Source organism: Gadus morhua, chromosome 18 (assembly GCF_902167405.1).
Source record: "Gadus morhua chromosome 18, gadMor3.0, whole genome shotgun sequence".
Lineage (NCBI taxonomy): Eukaryota > Metazoa > Chordata > Actinopteri > Gadiformes > Gadidae > Gadus > Gadus morhua.
This window is the reverse complement of record NC_044065.1, coordinates 814,425-833,188: the sequence shown is the minus strand read 5'-3', so window position 1 is coordinate 833,188 and position 18,764 is coordinate 814,425. Positions and strand designations below refer to the sequence as shown.

Below are 18,764 nucleotides of genomic sequence, written 5' to 3'. Positions count from 1 at the left end.
CTGGGAGAGGAGCTCCAGGTGGCAAGAGGCAGAGAGGACAGTAGGAGTAGAAGAAGACAGGACAGTAGATGAAGAAATAGATGAGACAGGACAGTAGATGAAGAAGTAGATGAGACAGGACAGTAGATGAAGAAGAAGAAGACGGGACAGTAGATGAAGAAATAGATGAGACAGGACAGTAGAAGAAGAAAAAGAAGACGGGACAGTAGAAGGTGTCCACTGGAAGATGCATTTAAGAAGCTCTGCCCGTCACTTCTTCCTCACATTCTTGGACTGTGTGCTGACCCTTGGACAGACGTTCCAGAGTGTGGGTTAGCAGTGAGGCTACAGCTGAGGCTAGCCTAGCGCTGGTGGTTAGGAGCACAGGATGTTATTCACTGCTGCTTGGCAGAGTGTTGGCAGCGATTCATACCCAAATCTCACTGCATTTATCATTCATTAATTAGAGCATTGCTTATATACTTTACTTAAATCATAATTTAGTCATTTAGTGCTTCTTTAAAACACATTTAACAAAGATGAGTTAATGAACTAAACTTTTTTGTAGGCAGAGTTATTTTAAGAAGAGTTATTTTAAGTTATTGTAAGAAGACAACCCGACGAGGCTCCGTGGAGAGACCCCTCTGGGCTGATACCTTTTAGTCACTCTTCATGGTGCGGTTGACCCCAGCCTGAGGCCCGGCCCGACCCCCAGGGCCGGGGGGGGGGGGGCAGCAGCCTGGCCGGTAAATCTGTGTAAAGTGTGGCGCCCGGGCCCCCACAAACAGCAGGGGGACCCCAGCATCTGACCCCCTGAGCGGAAGAGAAATAGCTTGAATTCACCACAGCCACAATATGAGCTTTGATGGGCTTTCATCTTTTTTGGCGGGGTTTGTTTGATAGGGTCCATGCATATTTATGAACATTGTGGTTTAAAAAATACTGTAAATATGCCAGAATTAGTCCAAATATCTACTTTTCATCTGCAGTCCCTAGGGGTCCCATCTGGGATGATTGCGACTATGACTGTTATCATTATGTGGGTTAAACCGTTTTGTACCCACCCTGGGAGGGGCACACCTCTACTGAAGACCACCTCCAGGTCTTCATTGATGACTCATGGTTATCAATGAACCTTGAGTCATCAAGATTCTCCCTCGAGGCCTGTGAAGCCCCTTGGCCTCTGGGATGAGGTAACACTCATTTGAGCTCATCCTGTATGAAGCTCCTCTGTGGTCTCCTGTCCTGTAGGAGCCCTTCCCCGCTCTGCGCTCAGAGTTCTGCCAGAAGCTGACGGCAGAGGAGCGGAGGGCGCTGACGGTGTTCCTCACCTCGGCCGATACGGGAGGGTTCACCCGGGAGCTGCACGAGGTCCTCCTGCTGAAGACCAGCGGCTTGGTGCCGGACCAGGAGTACAACCCCCACTGGGAGTAAGACCCTCCACGTCCAACCCACCGCCGGCCCCTAAAGCCCTGTGGGATTCAACTCAATGATTTATGCTTTTCACCTAGGTTGCGTGCAATCGTGTGTGTGTGTGTGTGTGTGTGTGTTTGTGTGTGTGTGTGTGTGTGTGTGTGTGTGTGTGTGTGTGTGTGTGTGTGTGTGCCTGTGTGCCTGTGTGCGTGCGTGCGTGCGTGTGACTGTGTGAATGATTAGTTGAAGCAACACACAATCAGTAGATGTTTTTGACCAGAAGTCTTGTTTTCATAATCCTCGTTGAATTGCTTTTATTGAAAGAAAGGAAACCGGAACAAGACAGAAATTAAATTAAATCAGAATAAAATACATTTTGTTGTGAAGACGACACTAGATGTTTGCATACATTGCATTTATGATTGCACTTATTCATTTGTAAGACACATAATAAGAATAATAGGGAATATCGGAAACAGGCAGAAGGTGAGCCCCACAAGGCCTCCTCGTGTCGTGCTGTTTCCCTCTGGAGCGGACTGGACTCGTCCTCCTGGTTGTGTTGAAGCTGGGAGCTAGCCGCTAAGAAGTGTGCCGTTTGTCAGCCTGAAGGATTACCGCTGCGCTCTCAAGGAATGCAGTGAAGGGCCCTCGCAAGCTCAGAGGAGTGTGTAGGTCGTGTCCAGCACAGCCCCCTAGGGAGCTGAACTCCTTTCGCTTCCTAGGGCTAGAACATGACCCCCCCCTTCAAGGCCCCCATCCATCAAGGGAATGACCGGTGCTTATGTTAGCCCCCCCCCCCCAGAGCCACAGGTCACCAGTGTTGAGCTGGCAGCTGGCCCAGTGAGGAGGGGGGCATGTGGGAAGACACCAGTGAGGCTAAATGTTGCATCTCTCCCCCCCCTTCTGTCTCCAGCATCAGGTCCACTCTAGAGAGCCATCTGGAGCTGAAGAACCTGCCCCCTCTGCAGGGGCTGGACGCACTACCGGGCGACATCAACCTGGCCAAGGGGGCGGAGGTGTGGAGGATGGCGGTGGCGTTTAAGAGAGGATAGCGTCGCGGCTACGGAACATTCCACGGTCCATTCCGTCTTGAAGTCCACACATTAATAATAATAATAATAAATAAAATGTATATAGCGCTGAATATGGTACTCTAAGACGCTTGATGCCTTGATGATGTTGGACATGATTTAATTTTAAACTCAGGAACTCTGGGCCAATCTTGTGCTTAATGTAGCCTAGTCCTCGGGACCAAAGCCTGTTAGAGCTGCTTGTTTACCTTAATGGTTAATGTTGGGATGTTTTAATTTGATTAGCAGTAATTCCTAAAATTCTAAAAGTCTTACTTTTTTTTATAATGAGTCTTACTTTTGAAATCTGTTTCTGCCTTTTCCACATCTTTTCACAAATGTATTTGTATGAATATAGAAACCTGTGATGGCATCTGTTAATAAATCAATAAACCCATAGATGGTAAAATCACTTGCACTACTCTGATTATTACCCCTTTTTGTTCAGTTCAACCAACCATTAACAAACCAAGCCACGCCCCGACGGGGCTTCTTTAAAGGCAGCTTCTCCCGCCTATCACGTCCTCCACAACATACACAGCGCGTTTCTTCGGCCAATCACGGCTGCCGAGGGGCGGAGTCTCCGTCCCGTTGCGCCGTTGCGTTGTGACGACGTCACCACGGAGGTTATAAATCCGTGTGGAGACCACACGACTTCCATCGCACAGAGAGGAGGACGTTCGTGTTTATATCTGACTCCGTGTTTACCGAGCGATGCTGTGGACGGCTCTCCATCAGCGTGAGTACCGCCTTGTGTTGGGACGCCTCCGGTTGATGAAAGGCTTAACTGTTGAGTGTCGGGCTGAGGTTGAGGGGATGAGGATGGTTTTACCGGAGACAGCTGCTCGTTTCACTAAGCAGTGTTGTGAAGGATGAGGGGTGAACGCGTGACGTGTGACTTCAGGTGACAACATGAAGGTAACATTGTGACGTCGGGTTCTTCCGGTTTGCATCAATCCAGTGGGAGTGATGCTTCGTGAAATCAATTTGAGTCACGATAAACCCGGTTGGGATGCCAGGATCTGGTTGGATGGTTTCCCAGAACAACAGTCTGGTGAGATCCCATCTCTCCCACTGGCCTTGTTGTTGGGAAACAGCATACCAGTAACACATCAGGACCAGTTTATACTTCTATCAGAAGACCGCTTATGTCTCGTATCAATGATTTATGTCTCACATAAATGATATTTGTCTCATATAAATGATATTTGTCTCATGTATGATGACTACCCAGACACAGACGTGCAGGATTACGCGTCTTGCTCGGGATATTTATGTTGTAATGTAAAGACGTCTGACGTTCCTTCTGTCATCGTTATATCTCGTTGTATCTGGTGTGATATCTGTGATACACGGTGTTTTAAAGCCCTTAATGTGTAGTTGTGTAACGTAAACGTGACCATGCTATGGCGACGCCTCCCACAGAGAGTTTGTTGTTGGTCGCCAGGGAAACCAACGGGCAAAGTGACTGTTTACCGTGTGTGTGTGTGTGTGTGTGTGTGTGTGTGTGTGTGTGTGTGTGTGTGTGTGTGTGTGTGTGTGTGTGTGTGTGTGTGTGTGTGTGTGTGTGTGTGTGTGTGTGTGTGTGTGTGTGTGTGTGTGTGTGTGTGGCTTTCTGTACCGCTCTGTGTTCTTATTTTATTTATTTCTATGTTTGTGTGTGTGTGTCTCGCTCTGTGTTTTGATTGTATTGCTCTCGCTCTCCCTCCCTCCCTCTCCCTCTCCCCCCTCCCTCCCTAAGGCTCTTGAGAGATGATGCATCGGAGCAGCCGCAGCCCCCCGTCCGCCTCCAGCCTGGCTCCGGGAGACCCCCTGGACCTCAGCCTCTCGGGCTCCCAGCTCTCCGTGTCCAGACGGCCCGGCAGTGCCGTCGCTGCGGGGAAGGCCTTCACCCGCTCCGTCTCCGTGGCCGCGGACAGCAAGGGGAAACGCAACACGCTGGTGAGCCCCGCTTCACCGGGGGGGGGGGGCAGAGGGGTCAGGACAGCACTCAACAACATGCTCTCTCGTTCTGTGAAGATCCATACCACCTTTCTCTATTTCTTAAAGATTTAAAACAAGGATAACTTGACATTTTTAGAATCTTCACTAACTTAATCTCCTTTTAAAGGGCCCTTATTACTACTCACTGGGAGCGAGTGTGATTAGCCGTTACAAGCCGTTTGAAAATCTGCCTCTTCCTGTGCCTTAGTGACATCACAAGTGGGAGTGTCCACCTAGATATATATAAGACGGATTGGACGGACACGCCCACTTGTGATGTCACTAAGGCACCGAGGTGCCTTAGTGACATCACACGTGGGAGTGTCCACCTAGAAACTGTATATATTGGACGGATAAGCAACATTTGCCACAGTCCACAGAGAGAGGGAGGAGAACGGGGTTTTAGTCGCCCGGTCCAGGTGCCGATTGTCAGCTCCAGATGGGCGTTGTGCTCGGGCGGCTGAATACTCTGACATTCGCTGGATGGATGAATAAGGTGGCTTTTTACTCGTCCTCAAAGGCAGAACGTACGTTTGACAGCAGTCGCAGTGGATGGAGCAGATACAGTCAAAATAATATCAAATAAATACAGATAAGACTTCAGAATGAACACAAGTGTGAAATATAATGTGTACAATATAGAAAAAAGTTAGCAGCCAGAAAGCTCAATGTATCTAAGCATGTGGACTTAATATATAACATGCCTCTAAGTTAGGTGAGGTACTGGAGTATGCACTTTGGTTCCACTACAGTAAAGCCTGATGGAACTGCTGTTCTTTGAGTGGAAGGACAAACATGCTGTGCGTGTGTGTGTACGAGTGCGTGTGTGTACTCAGAGGAATGCTATCATGCTAGGTGCTCATGAATGTGTGTGTGATGCTAACATGCTAGGTGCTCATGAATGTGTGTGTGATGCTACATGCTAGGTGCTCATGAATGTGTGTGTGATGCTACATGCTAGGTGCTCATGAATGTGTGTGTGATGCTAACATGCTAGGTGCTCATGAATGTGTGTGTGATGCTAACATGCTAGGTGCTCATGAATGTGTGTGTGATGCTAACATGCTAGGTGCTCATGAATGTGTGCGTGATGCTAACATGCTAGGTGCTCATGAATTTGTGTGTGATGCTACATGCTAGGTGCTCATGAATGTGTGTGTGATGCTAACATGCTAGGTGCTCATGAATGTGTGCGTGATGCTAACATGCTAGGTGCTCATGAATGTGTGTGTGATGCTAACATGCTAGGTGCTCATGAATGTGTGCGTGCTCCTCAGAGTGATGCTAGCCTTGGAGGCCCGCGCTCCATCAAGAACCTGCGGCGGTCCAACAGCACAACGCAGGTCAACCAGCAGGCCAACATCAGCTTAAGGTACACACACACACACACACAGACACAGACACACAGACACACAGACACACACACGGTTGTGCACGGTTGCACACCGCCCATCAGAGTATCCGATGGCTCAACTCCTCCCCCCGCCAACGCTGTCAGACGTTGCGTGTTGAACCGGACCAGACGGCGTCTGGTCCGGTTCAACACAGCTGAACACAGCTGAACACGGAACAGATCTGTTCCTGATCTCGTCCGAGTCTTCCAAACGTCTCAGACGGCCAATGGTTGGGCCGGTGTGTGACGTCTCAGACGGCCAACGGTTGGGCAGGTGTGTGACGTCTCAGACGGCCAACGGTTGGGCCGGTGTGTTAGGGCCTTAGGGACGTCCATTTCATCGTGTCTTCTTTCATTGTGATGACTCTATTTTATATTTAAACTCTGCACAGTAACTGAGGCCGGGTCTGCTGTGAACACAGAGACAAAACGAGACAATCGACCGTCTGTGGTCATGGCAACACTCAACCTGTCCAGTGGTGTGTGTGTGTGTGTGTGTTTTTGGGAGTGTGTGGATGTGTATGTGTGGGTGTGTGTCTATTTGTTCGAGTATGTGTGTGTCTTTATGGAAGTGACGTGTGTGTGTTTCTGTCGTGTGTTTGAGTGTGTGTGTGTGGGTGTTTTTGGAATTGTATGTGTTTTTGTGTGGGTCTGTTGGAGTGTGTGGGTGTCTTTTTGGAAGTGTGTGTGTGTGTGTGGCAGCATGTTCACGTGGAGTCTCTTTTAAAGCCTTCAGTGGGCAACAGCTGTCAGCCCAGAGGCTCGCGGGGGGGGGGGGGGACAATAGGGCGGAGGCTGCTGCCCCATTCAGAAAGAGGAGTTGATGGTGGTGATGGGGAGGGGGGGTCTCGTAGTGCTGGAAGCAAGGCGAGAGCCCTGCTTTGTCCAAGGTGGGAGGGACCTACCCCCCCCAGCGGTGGAAGGAGGAGTGTGTGCCTGACCCCATTGTTGGACAGCTGCCGCCTTCGCCCTACCCCCCCCCCCCCCCCCCAACCCCACCTCACCATACCCACCACACCCCCACCCCACCCCACCCACCCCCACCTCCTCCTGCTCCTTCAGCACTGTCCGCTATGCAGCTTCACATTTGAAACAAACCAACTTAAAGGTTGGGTATGGGATTTGCGAAACGCCAGCAGATATTGAAAATACACAAAACTAAATGGTCCTTGATGGTCCCTCTCCTTCAACGCTGACTCTGACTCCCCCCATTCCAAGTACATGGACGCGCAAACAGATGCGCGAGAGCCAGCCATTAGCTAGTTAGCTAGCTCCAGTAGCTACCGCAGAATGACAACAAACAGCAGCTTGCTCTGGGTCACGAGCTTTGAGTATGTGCACGAAGGGGTCGCGCGAGGAGCGGGGGAGTGCAGTACGACCGTTTGATTGACGTACTTACTGTCCAATGCCACTCGGTGGGTCTGGAAATCATTGGCTGGAGTTTTTCGAGCCCTGCCCGTTCCACAGATGATTGACTTGTTTAATTTCCATGTCAGTACTTCTAACTCAGTGGCTGTAAGTGAGTTATGATAAGGATTTCAAGTAATTTTGAAAAAATGGCCAAAAAAGAGAATTCCATACCCAACCTTTAACATCTAAACACTGACCCCTCCCCTCACTGACCCCTCCCCTCACTGACCCCGCCCCTCACTGACCCCTCCCCTCACTGACCCCGCCCCTCACTGACCCCGCCCCTCACTGACCCCTCCCCTCACTGACCCCGCCCCTCACTGACCCCGCCCCTCACTGACCCCGCCCCTCACTGACCCCGCCCCTCACTGACCCCTCCCCTCACTGACCCCTCCCCTCACTGACCCCGCCCCTCACTGACCCCTCCCCTCCCTGACCCCTCCCCTCACTGACCCCTCCCCTCACTGACCCCTCCCCTCACCGACCCCTCCCCTCACCGACCCCTCCCCTCACTGACCCCTCCCCTCAGAGTCCTTATGGAGGCCAGTGTGATGAGTTCCCTGGTCCTCTCTCTGTCTCTTTGTTTCTCTCTCTCCCTCTCTCTCTACCTCACTCACTCACTCACTCACTCACTCTCCCCATCTCTCTCACTCTCCCCATCTCTCTCTCTCTCTCTCTCTCTGTCCCTCTCTCTCTCTCTCTGTCCCTCTCTCTCTCTCTCTCTCTCTCTCTCTCTCTCTCTCTCTCTCTCTCTCTCTCTCTGTCCGTCTCTCTCTCTCTGTCCGTCTCTCTCTCTCTCTGTCCCTCTCTCTGTCCCTCTCTCTCTCTCTCTGTCCCTCTCTCTCTCTCTCTCTCTCTCTCTCTCTCTCTCTCCCTCTCCCTCTCGGGGGTCCTAGGAGGGGGTCTATAGGAATGCAGGGTGTGCGTTGCTGAGTCCAGATTGCTCTTCATGAGGCCAGCTGGCTCTGCCCCCCCACGCCCCCGCTGTCCCATCAGCCGCTCCGTTTCCTTTATGCTCACATGCACACACTTCTATTGAGACACACGCACACGCACAGCACTAAGTATCAAACGTAGATGCCAAAGGAGGCTAGGCCAGCCTGGAGGTCACCCTGCAGTTACGCCCGAGCTATTTGAGGGGGGGGCGGGGGGGGGGGGGGGGGTGTGACGGGCCACGGGCCATGGGAGTCAACATTTGAACACGCACACACACACACACACACACACACACACTCACACACACACACTCACACACACCCGCCGACACACGTACACACACACACACACCCGCCGACACACACCGACACACACTCACACACACACACACTCACACACACACACACATCCGCTGACACACACTCACAACGACACACAGACACACTCACACTCACCCACTCACTCACACTGACACACTGGCGCTGAATCCATCCCAGACCGCTGGCCCACCGTCCCCCAGCCCGGGCCCCGGCGCTCTGGGGGGGGGGGGCTTGGCGAGGGGGGGGCTGAATCCCAGCTGTCGTCCCATGTCCTCTGGAACCAGAGGCTCCGCCGGCGGGCCGAGCGTGTTGTTACTGGGACCCGGGCCGGGGGTGGGGCCGGGTGGGGGGGTATGACAAACCCGCAGGCCGGGTGCTGGCCCTGTTTTAAACGCTCTAGCGGGCCGATCGGGGCTGAGGGGGGGGAGAGGCCACCAGTTCAGTGTTCAGCATTAGAGGTTTAGAAAATCCTCTTTGTCAGCAAGTTAATGGTGCAGAATACGTTTGTGGGGCTATTTGAATATTTGTGTTTTTTCTCCTCTCATTTCTCATCTCCTCAATCCACACAATGTGCAATTATGAATTCAATAAAGGTTAGAATGGAGAGGGTTATTGTAAGAAGAACCTCCCTAACCGTTCACATGAAACGACCGAAGCGGGTGCTAGCGTCGCGCGGGTGCTAGCGTCGCGCGGGTGCTAGCGTCGCGCGGGTGCTAGCGTCGCGGATGGCGGCCAAGCGGTCAGCCCAGCCCCTGTTCACTCCCCTTATGAACAGCAGGAAGTGGCCCGGCAGACCTTAGATGGTCTCACATCGTCATCACACTGGATCACTCCTCTTATGCACGACGGGCTGAGGAGGGTCCAGTGTGAACCCCTGAACCAACGGTGCTGTGCTCTGTGTCCCCAGCGAGGAGCCCCGAGACGACTTCTTGGCCGTGTTCGACAGCAGCTCAGACGGACGCAGGAAGCTGGCCAGCCTCAGCAAGGCCTCGCCAGACAGGACCACATGGAACATACTGGTACTGGACCCACTGGAGCTCCCCCTGTCCCTTCACATTACCACGTGGCTCAGGAGGGAGAACGGGTCGGCTGGTAACCTGAAGGTCGCCGGTTCGATCCCCGGCTCCTCCTAGCTCCTAGAGGGTGGAGGTGTCCCTGAGCGAGACGCCTCACCCTGAGTGCTCCTGACCAGCTGGCTGTCGCCCTGCGTGGCTGACTCCGCCGTCAATGTGGGAATGTGTGCATGAACGGGTGAATGTTGAGCGATATTGTAAAGCGCTTTGAGTGGCCTCTGGTTAGAGAAGAGCTGTAGAAATGCAGACCATTTACCGTTAACCTCGAGAGCGTTCATTCTGTGTGTTTTAGTCTGAATAATGTTGACAATAATAACAACAGATAAGTGTTAACTTTAAGTGACTCCAGATCTGCCGCTGGGTTTCTGCTCCGTCACTCTCGGCCCCCTCCCTCACAATGCTCCAAGAAAAGGTTTGTAAAATAACTGAAACTGTGGGCTTGTGTTCCCAGGACGACCAGCCCCGAGCGCCGCCCCTGGCGGGCAGCGTCCGCAGCGCGGGCAGCGTGGACTCCCAGACGGGGAGGAGGAGGGACACGGGCCGCACCCTGGCTGCCAACTTCACCGCCAACAACAGGTGGGCGGCGTCGCTGGCACACACACGCACACACACACACACACAGACGCACGCACGCACATACACACACACACAGACGCACGCACGCACATTAGGGCTGCAGGATATATCGGCTATGTACGATATATCGATATAATTTCCACGGGGATACAAGATTTGACAATATCGTTTATATCGATATGCGTTAAAATGGTCAGTTTCCCCCTCAAGCGTCTACAGCGCATGCCTTGGAGACTGTGAGCGCGACCCCTCCCCCTCCCACTCTGTCTTTCCGAACGTGCGTGTGCAAAGACGCCTCATTCCCGCCCCCGCCGCCCCCTCACAACACAACAAGCATGGATGATACCCGTAAAGAAAACGAGACGGCGGCGGTAGACGAAATTGTTTCAAAGAGGAGAAACAACGGCTCTATAATGTGGAAATAGTTCGGGTTTAAAAAAAAACAGATGAGCAGCAGCTGCAGGTCATCTGTAGAGAGTGTAGCAACTAAAGTGTAGCGACTAAAAGTGGAAGCACGACAAATCTGTTCCACCATTTACAGCAGCGGTACAAAGTGCAGTATAAGGAATGCGTAATACTCCGTGGCTGTGCTGCTGCATCACCGGCCGCGACAGTTTCTTCTGCCCCGAAACCAGGGCCGGCGCTCGGCATATGTGTTGGGGGCGCCCTCTGGTGACGCTCTTAATTAATTAATTAAAATATACGAAACAAGCGAAATGAAACCAAACATGTTCCCAAATGGAACGGAGAAGGGAGGGGGCGGGGGATTAAAGTTACGGCGCACTGAAACCCTCACCGTAGTACACAGGACAATGCGACGAAGCCAATGCTCTTATTGGAAGCTAATGTGTGTAACCTACAGCTTTATAATGTTTTGCATAGGTGATTATTTTGTGAAGAAGGTGAAAAACGTCCCTTTTTTTTAACATGTTCATTCAATTCTGTTGAAAATAACGATACAAAATCACATGTTGCAGTCATACTGACCTATGTTTTAATAAAAGTGCTTGCAACATCTCACATGTGGCTTTTGACTTAGAAAAAAAACATCTAACCCACTCTATAGAAAATATCGAGATATATATCGTATATCGCCATTCAGCCAAAAAATATCGGGATATCATTTTTTGCTCATATCGTGCAGCCCTAACGCACATACACACACACACAGACGCACGCACGCACGCACGCACGCACACACAGACGCAAGCACGCACGAACAAAGACGCAAGCACGCACACACACACAAGCACACACGGATGCAGGAACGCACACACACAGACGCAAGCACGCACGCACAGACATAGACATACACACGGACAGACACACAAACGCAAACACACACACACACACACACACACACACACACACACACACACACACACACAGTATATATCAGGATACAGCAGTGTTGTTGGGCCAGTCCCTTAGTGAGATACTCATGGCCCAGCTGCATTCTGGGGCTTTTCTTCCCCTTCCGTCTCATGTTTCCTACCTGCTGATGGAGACAGCCGATACTGTCGCTGCAGGCCTCCGGCCGTTCCACTGTGACATCGCTCAATACCGAACTATCTGCTGAGGGGGAGGGTCCCTGTGTGTGCTGCAGTTTGGAGATGACGACTGTAGAAATGTTGTTTTGTAGATGGGAACTGTTTCTCTGCCACGCTGGCCCGTTCGAGAAGAGCGGGATTGGTTTAAATCATTTACGGTGTATGTATTTATATTAGTTAATTTTTAATGACATTTTTGTCAATATTTGACTTCAATTATACATTTTTAAATGTTCCATTTCAATTCGATTTGTGAAATGTGTTATTCAACCCACCCATTCCGTGTGGAGATGTGTGCGTGTTGAAGGGATCCATTGTGTTTCCAGGAGTAACAAAGGCGCGGTGGGCAACTCCGTCACCACCATCCTGCACAACAACTACTCTGAGAAGCCCCTCACCCCAAAGAGCTCCAATCAGAGGCCCACCTTCAAGTAAGACCCGCCCCTCCTCCACCATTATTATCTCAATCAATGTAACATAACAGAACATAATAGATGCCAACAGCATGGAGGCAATTGACTCTTAATACCCCAGAGATGATCCCAAAGTGCCCCCGTCTGACCAGCTGGGACCCTGCCCCCCCCCCCCCCCCCCCCCCCCAGTAACCTGCTCAAGGCCACGGGGAACGACGAGGCGTCTCTGGAGCACGGCTCCGTCACCAAGTCCCAGAAGAACTTCGCCTCGGCCGCGCCCCCCGGCGCCAGCTCCCGGCCCCCCCCCAGCGCCGCCTCGCCCACAGGGGGGGGCGCCCCCCAGGGCAGCCCCGCCCCCGCCCGGAGGACGGAGGTCACGGAGCAGGAGGCGGAGAGGTCAGAGTTCACAGGAGCTGATTACTAACTACTGCTGCTAACTACTAACTACTGCTGCTAACTACTAACTACTGCGGCTAACTACTGCTGCTAACTACTAACTACTGCGGCTAACTACTGCGGCCAACTACTGCTGCTAACTACTGAGGCTAAATACTGCTGCTAACTACTAACTACTGCTGCTAACTACTAACTACTGCGGCTAACTACTGCTGCTAACTACTAACTACTGCGGCTAACTACTGCGGCTAACTACTGCTGCTAACTACTAACTACTGCGGCTAACTACTGCGGCTAACTACTGCTGCTAACTACTGCTGCTAACTACTAACTACTGCTGTACTGCTGGGGCATCCGTGGCATACTGGTGGTGAAGGAGTTGGACTGCTAACCGGAGGGTGGTCAGTTCGAATCCCGACCCTCCACGGATGAGGTGCCCTTGAGCAAGGCACCTGAAACCCCCACCTGCTCCCCGGGCGCTGCACCGCGGTAGCCCACTGCTCCGGTAGTGCCGGTGTGCCCCCATGTGTGTAACTGCATGTGTGTACCTGTGTGCACCAGTATTTGTGTACCCCACGTGTGTGGACCTCTGTGTGGACCTCTGTGTGTGTATGTGTTCATCGGCTACCCGGATGGGTCAAAAGCAAAGGGATGAATAAAGGTCTTATCTTATCTTATCTGCTGCTGACTACTGCTATTAACTACCGCTGCAAACTACTGCTACTGCTGCTATCTACCGCTACTAACTGCTGTCTACTGCTACTACTACTATTAACTACTAGTACTGTCTTCTATTACTAACTACTAACTACTGCAAATATCTCCTCTGCTTTAAATACAGGCTTCCAAATGTTATATTGGTTGCATAGAATGTTAAAGTGTGTGTGTGTGTGTGTGTGTGTGTGTGTGTGTGTGTGTGTGTGTGCGTGTGCGCGTGTGCAGGTTCATCCAGCAGGTGAACCAGGCGGTGGTCACCATCCAGCGCTGGTACCGTCACCACGCCGCGCGGGGCCGCAGGGGCCAGGCCGCCCTCAGGAGGCTGCTGGCCGCCAGGAAGGAGGTACGCCCCCTGCTGGTCCTCCTCTCGTCTGCACCTGCTGCTGTGTTCCAATATCCACGCTATCCCTACTCACTGTACTAGGTTTGAGTACGTAGGGCGTGTTCCATTATCCACGCGATCCCTAATCACTGTACTAGGTTTGAGTACGTAGGGCGTGTTCCAATATCCACGCTATCCCTACTCACTGTACTAGGTTTGAGTACGTAGGGCGTGTTCCATTATCCACGCGATCCCTAATCACTGTACTAGGTTTGAGTACGTAGGGCGTGTTCCAATATCCACGCTGTCCCTACTCACTGTACTTAGTTGTTGTACGTAGGGCGTTCCAATTAATATCGGGGCGAAAAGAAGTGTACTGAAAGGACCCGGATGGTTTACTCCAAACGGTCAAACCTCGCAGTGTGGATCGATGTACTCTGTTCTTGCTCAACGGCAGCCATCTTAGCTAAGTAGCGGAAGAGGCAGAGCCAACGGCAGCGCATTTTCCACGTTTTCTGAGCATTAATGGAGTCATTTTCGTACTTTTTATAGCAGCTACTAAGTGTAAAGAGTTCACCATTCAAAGGTATGTTCATTGCGTGGGAGGAGCCGCGGCAGCAGTTGCTCAACCGGTGTCAGTGATGTCAGTGATGTCAGTGATGTCAGTGATGTCAGTGTTGTTCCAGTGATTTGGAACAACACTGACATCTGAAAATTAGCACCATTAATGAGTGCTGATAGTGTACTACCTTTAAGTGTACTCATGGAAGTATGGATATTGAAACACAGCACCCCCCCCATCTCACCCCTCTTACGCACTTGCTGTATGTGTACAGGGAATGGGTTAACCTAGTGATGGTTAGTGCTTGGCACTGGGTTCTATGTACATCCTTACTGTACCGACAGCCATATTGTTGTTCCTCTTTCTTCTGATAAATGTACTTATTGTAAGTGGCTCTGGATAAAAGCGTCTGCTAAACGCCCTGAAGGTAAACCTCCTCCTCCTGTCTGCTCGACATGCCTCTGTGCTCCTCCTCCTCCTCCTCCTCCTCCTCCTCCTCCTCCTCCTCCTCCTCCTGTTCCATCTCCTCATGGCTCTCTCCTCCTCCTCCTCAAGGCTCTCTCCTCCTCCTCCTCATGGCTCTGTCCTCCTCCTCCTCCTCCTCATGGCTCTGTCCTCCTCTTCCTCCTGCTCCTCCTCCTCCTCATGGCTCTGTCCTCCTCCTCCTCCTCCTCCTCCTCCTCTCTCCCTCTCCTCCTCCTCCTCTTCCTCATGGCTCTGTCCTCCCTCTCCTCCTCCTCCTCCTCCTCCTCCTCATGGCTCTGTCCTCCTCCTCCTCCTCCTCCTCATGGCTCTGTCCTCCTCCTCCTCCTCTTCCTCATGGCTCTGTCCTCCTCCTCCTCCTCTTCCTCATGGCTCTGTCCTCCTCCTCCTCCTCCTCCTCCTCCTCCTCATGGCTCTGTCCTCCTCCTCCTCCTCCTCCTCCTCCTCATGGCTCTGTCCTCCTCCTCCTCCTCCTCCTCCTCCTCATGGCTCTGTCCTCCTCCTCCTCCTCCTCCTCCTCCTCATGGCTCTGTCCTCCTCCTCCTCCTCCTCCTCCTCCTCATGGCTCTGTCCTCCTCCTCCTCCTCCTCCTCCTCCTCATGGCTCTGTCCTCCTCCTCCTCCTCCTCCTCATGGCTCTGTCCTCCTCCTCCTCCTCCTCCTCCTCCTCCTCCTCCTCCTCCTCCTCATGGCTCTGTCCTCCTCCTCCTCTTCCTCCTCATGGCTCTGTCCTCCTCCTCTTCCTTCTCATGGCTCTGTCCTCCTCCTCCTCCTCATGGCTCTGTCCTCCTCCTCATGGCTCTGTCCTCCTCCTCCTCCTCTTCCTCATGGCTCTGTCCTCCTCCTCCTCCTCCTCCTCAGCGAGCGGAGCAGGAGCGAAGCCCGGAGGCCCAGCAGCAGCAGAGGAGGAGGAGGGAGGAGGAGAGGAGGCGCGTCCGTGAGGAGAAGGCCCGCCTGGCCCGCCTCTCCGCCATACAGGTAGAGAGTGAGGGAGGGGCGTCGCCATACAGGTAGAGACTGAGGGGAGGGGCGTCGCCATACAGGTAGAGACTGAGGGGAGGGGCGTCGCCATACAGGTAGAGACTGAGGGGAGGGGCGTCGCCATACAGGTAGAGACTGAGTGGAGGGGCGTCGCCATACAGGTAGAGACTGAGGGGAGGGGCGTCGCCATACAGGTAGAGACTGAGGGGAGGGGCGTCGCCATACAGGTAGAGACTGAGTGGAGGGGCGTCGCCATACAGGTAGAGACTGAGGGGAGGGGCGTCGCCATACAGGTAGAGACTGAGGGGAGGGGCTTCGCCATACAGGTAGAGACTGAGGGGCGTCGCCATACAGGTAGAGACTGAGGGGAGGGGCGTCGCCATACAGGTAGAGACTGAGGGGAGGGGCGTCGCCATACAGGTAGAGACTGAGGGGAGGGGCCCCCCCTGGTGGTGTGACCGAGCGGTGCGCTGTCTCCCCCTGGTGGTGTGACCGAGCGGTGCGCTGTCTCCCCCTGGTGGTGTGACCGAGCGGTGCGCTGTCTCCCCCTGGTGGTGTGACCGAGCGGTGCTCTGTCTCCCCCTGGTGGTGTGACCGAGCGGTGCGCTGTCTCCCCCTGGTGGTGTGGCCAGGAGCTGCAGCAGAAGCGGGCCCAGCAGGCGGCCGACGCCCAGGCGTCCCTGGACCAGGACCTGGAGGGGCTCCGGGGGGGCGGCCGAGGGGGCCGCAAGCAGCCCGCCCAGACCCTCCTCGCCAACAACAGCCCCGCCCCCACGGCCCAGAAGGACCGTCCCTCGCCCACGGACCTGAAGGCCAGGCCCACAGGTCAGTGGGGGGGTGGTGTTGTGCGTCGGTCGTCACGGTAACATCGGTCTGTGGGGGGGGGGGGGGGTTGCGTCGGTCACCACGGTAACATCAGTCCTTAACGGGAACGCCTGTCCTTTCAGACTCCATCTGCAACGCGGTGGACGACATCTGTGAGGTCACCAGCTTCAGGGCCGCCTCCCCGGCGCCGTCCAATCGCAGGGGCTCCCAGTGTTCCCAGGTAACCAATGGGAGACCTCGCATCCAAACCGTTGCTAATTGAATCACATTTCTTCAAATGTACGATTAAATTGTTTGCTCTCAGACGTTACTGACTGATTCCAGTTGTTCATTCCAGATGTTGCATTCCCGGTGTTCCATTCCCGGCGGCCCGGCACCGTGCAGTGATTCCCCGGCCCTCTTGAGTAAAAGCGTCTGATGTGTGTGTCGCTCTTGTGCTTCCAGGACATCCTGCAGCGGTCTGTGAGCGTGGAGGACCAGCGGCTGGCCCCGCCCTCCTGCCACGCCCAGTCAAGCCACGCCCAGTCGAGCCACGCCCAGTCCAAGACCACCCTGAACGACCTGCTGGACACCCTGAAGCTGTTGGAGGAGGAGCCGGAGAAGCTGTCGGAGCCCGGGAAGGGCTTCTCTCGGGACAAGTACGCCTGGATCGACGAGGTAGGCTCCTTCCCCCGCATCGACGAGGTAGGCTCCACCCCCCCCGGCCAGAAACAGGGAGGTAGGCTCCTCCCACCGGCCCAAACAGGGAGGTAGGCTCCTCCCTCCAGCCCAAACAGGGAGGTAGGCTCCTCCCTCGGCCCAAACAGGGAGGTAGGCTCCTCCCTCGGCCAAAACAGGGAGGTAGGCTCCTCCCCTCGGCCAAAACAGGGAGGTAGGCTCCTCCCCTCGGCCAAAACAGGGAGGTAGGCTCCTCCCCTCGGGCCAAAACAGGGAGGTAGGCTCCTCCCCTCGGGCCAAAACAGGGAGGTAGGCTCCTCCCCTCGGGCCAAAACAGGGAGGTAGGCTCCTCCCCTCGGGCCAAACAGGGAGGTGCGCTCCTCCCACCCGCCCAAACAGGTAGGCAGGATCCTCCCCTCGGCCAAAACAGGGAGGTAGGCTCCTCCCCTCGGCCAAAACAGGGAGGTAGGCTCCTCCCCTCGGCCAAAACAGGGTGCCCTTCCTCGGTCGATTTCTGCTTTGATATAAAATGTAACTTTTTATCATCATTTAAGGGTGAGCTATATAAAGAATAGGGCATCTTATACAGCCTCCTATTGAAAGATCCAGTAGTAGTAATAATACTTCACTACTGTGACCACTCCCTCACCCTCACCCCCGTCTCCCCCCTACAGGACGGGGACTCCACCTCGCTGACCACGGACAACCTGGAGCGCCACGGCCAGATGACCCACAATGCAGCGCTGCCGGGCGGCGGCGCCCTGCTGTCGGAGGCCAAGCTGCAGAGCATCATGAGCTTCCTGGACGAGATGGAGCAGTCCGAGCAGGAGCGGCCTCGCTCCGGGACCTCTGGGTCCCACCGGGAGGTGAGGGGGGGAGGGGGGGAGGGGGGGAGGAGCGGCCTCGCTCCGGGACCTCTGGGTCCCACTGGGGGGGGAGGGGGGGAGGGGGGGAGGAGCGGCCTCGCTCCGGGACCTCTGGGTCCCACCGGGAGGTGAGGGGGGGAGGGGGGGAGGAGCGGCCTCGCTCCGGGACCTCTGGGTCCCACCGGGGGGGGAGGGGGGGAGGAGCGGCCTCGCTCCGGGACCTCTGGGTCCCACCGGGAGGTGAGGGGGGGATGGGGGGAGGGGGGGAGGAACGGCCTCGCTCCGGCACCTCTGGGTCCCACCGGGAGGTGAGGGGGGGAGGGGGGGAGGAACGGCCTCGCTCCGGGACCTCTGGGTCCCACCGGGGGGAGGAGGGGGGGGAGGAGGGAGAGGAGGAGGATGCAACCTAGTCCACTGTTTGAGTCGTGTGTTCTTATTTATATTTCCCCTTTGAGATAAAATCTCTTCTGCCAGAGAGCCCTGAAAATAATTACAAAACAAGACAATAACAGAGACACGTCAATCAAAAAATGCCCAAATTCTGACACATTGACAGAGGACGTACCCATCGCCGACGGCAACAGCTGCTGATCTGAACGCTCAGTGAGGGCTCTGTTTGGATAAACCACACTAAAGGCCCGCCCTCCTGTTGTTGTTGTTGATGTTGTTGTGTCAGATGGGCGTGTCGGAGGAGGAGCTGGCCGGCCTAGAGCACGTCTCCGCCACCGCTGCTGAGGTCACGACCTCCGTGATGAGGCTGAAGCTGGACCTCGCAGAGAAGAGACGGACCGTCAACATGCTGCAGGCGGCGCTGGTGAGGGCCACACGCTCGCACTGACA

General features: G+C 54.3%; 2 protein-coding genes across 4 annotated transcripts in view; both read left to right on the top strand.

Moving 5' to 3' along the window:
- LOC115530974 (E3 ubiquitin-protein ligase rnf213-beta) overlaps positions 1 to 2,874 on the top strand; it is a 40,169-nt gene extending 37,295 nt beyond the window's left edge. The window contains exons 64-65 of the mRNA XM_030339863.1: positions 1,231 to 1,409; positions 2,306 to 2,874. Coding sequence (XP_030195723.1) covers positions 1,231 to 1,409; positions 2,306 to 2,444 — 318 coding nt within the window. The 3' untranslated portion in view covers positions 2,445 to 2,874. The remainder of the gene's footprint in view (positions 1 to 1,230; positions 1,410 to 2,305) is intronic.
- A 114-nt stretch (positions 2,875 to 2,988) lies between these two features.
- The window catches only part of cep131 (centrosomal protein 131), a 35,614-nt gene continuing 19,838 nt past the window's right edge, over positions 2,989 to 18,764 (top strand). For 2 of the 3 annotated variants that reach the window (XM_030339872.1, XM_030339871.1), the window contains exons 1-14: positions 2,989 to 3,201; positions 4,204 to 4,403; positions 5,723 to 5,817; positions 9,412 to 9,523; positions 10,029 to 10,153; positions 12,030 to 12,134; positions 12,306 to 12,512; positions 13,455 to 13,572; positions 15,457 to 15,573; positions 16,209 to 16,401; positions 16,524 to 16,621; positions 16,846 to 17,058; positions 17,733 to 17,924; positions 18,601 to 18,738. In XM_030339872.1, coding sequence (XP_030195732.1) covers positions 4,215 to 4,403; positions 5,723 to 5,817; positions 9,412 to 9,523; positions 10,029 to 10,153; positions 12,030 to 12,134; positions 12,306 to 12,512; positions 13,455 to 13,572; positions 15,457 to 15,573; positions 16,209 to 16,401; positions 16,524 to 16,621; positions 16,846 to 17,058; positions 17,733 to 17,924; positions 18,601 to 18,738 — 1,902 coding nt within the window. In that variant the 5' untranslated portion in view covers positions 2,989 to 3,201; positions 4,204 to 4,214. Of the gene's footprint in view, positions 3,202 to 4,203; positions 4,404 to 5,722; positions 5,818 to 9,411; positions 9,524 to 10,028; positions 10,154 to 11,795; positions 11,864 to 12,029; positions 12,135 to 12,305; positions 12,513 to 13,454; positions 13,573 to 15,456; positions 15,574 to 16,208; positions 16,402 to 16,523; positions 16,622 to 16,845; positions 17,059 to 17,732; positions 17,925 to 18,600; positions 18,739 to 18,764 lie in introns of those variants that run through there. The other variant, XM_030339873.1, reaches the window with a different exon arrangement.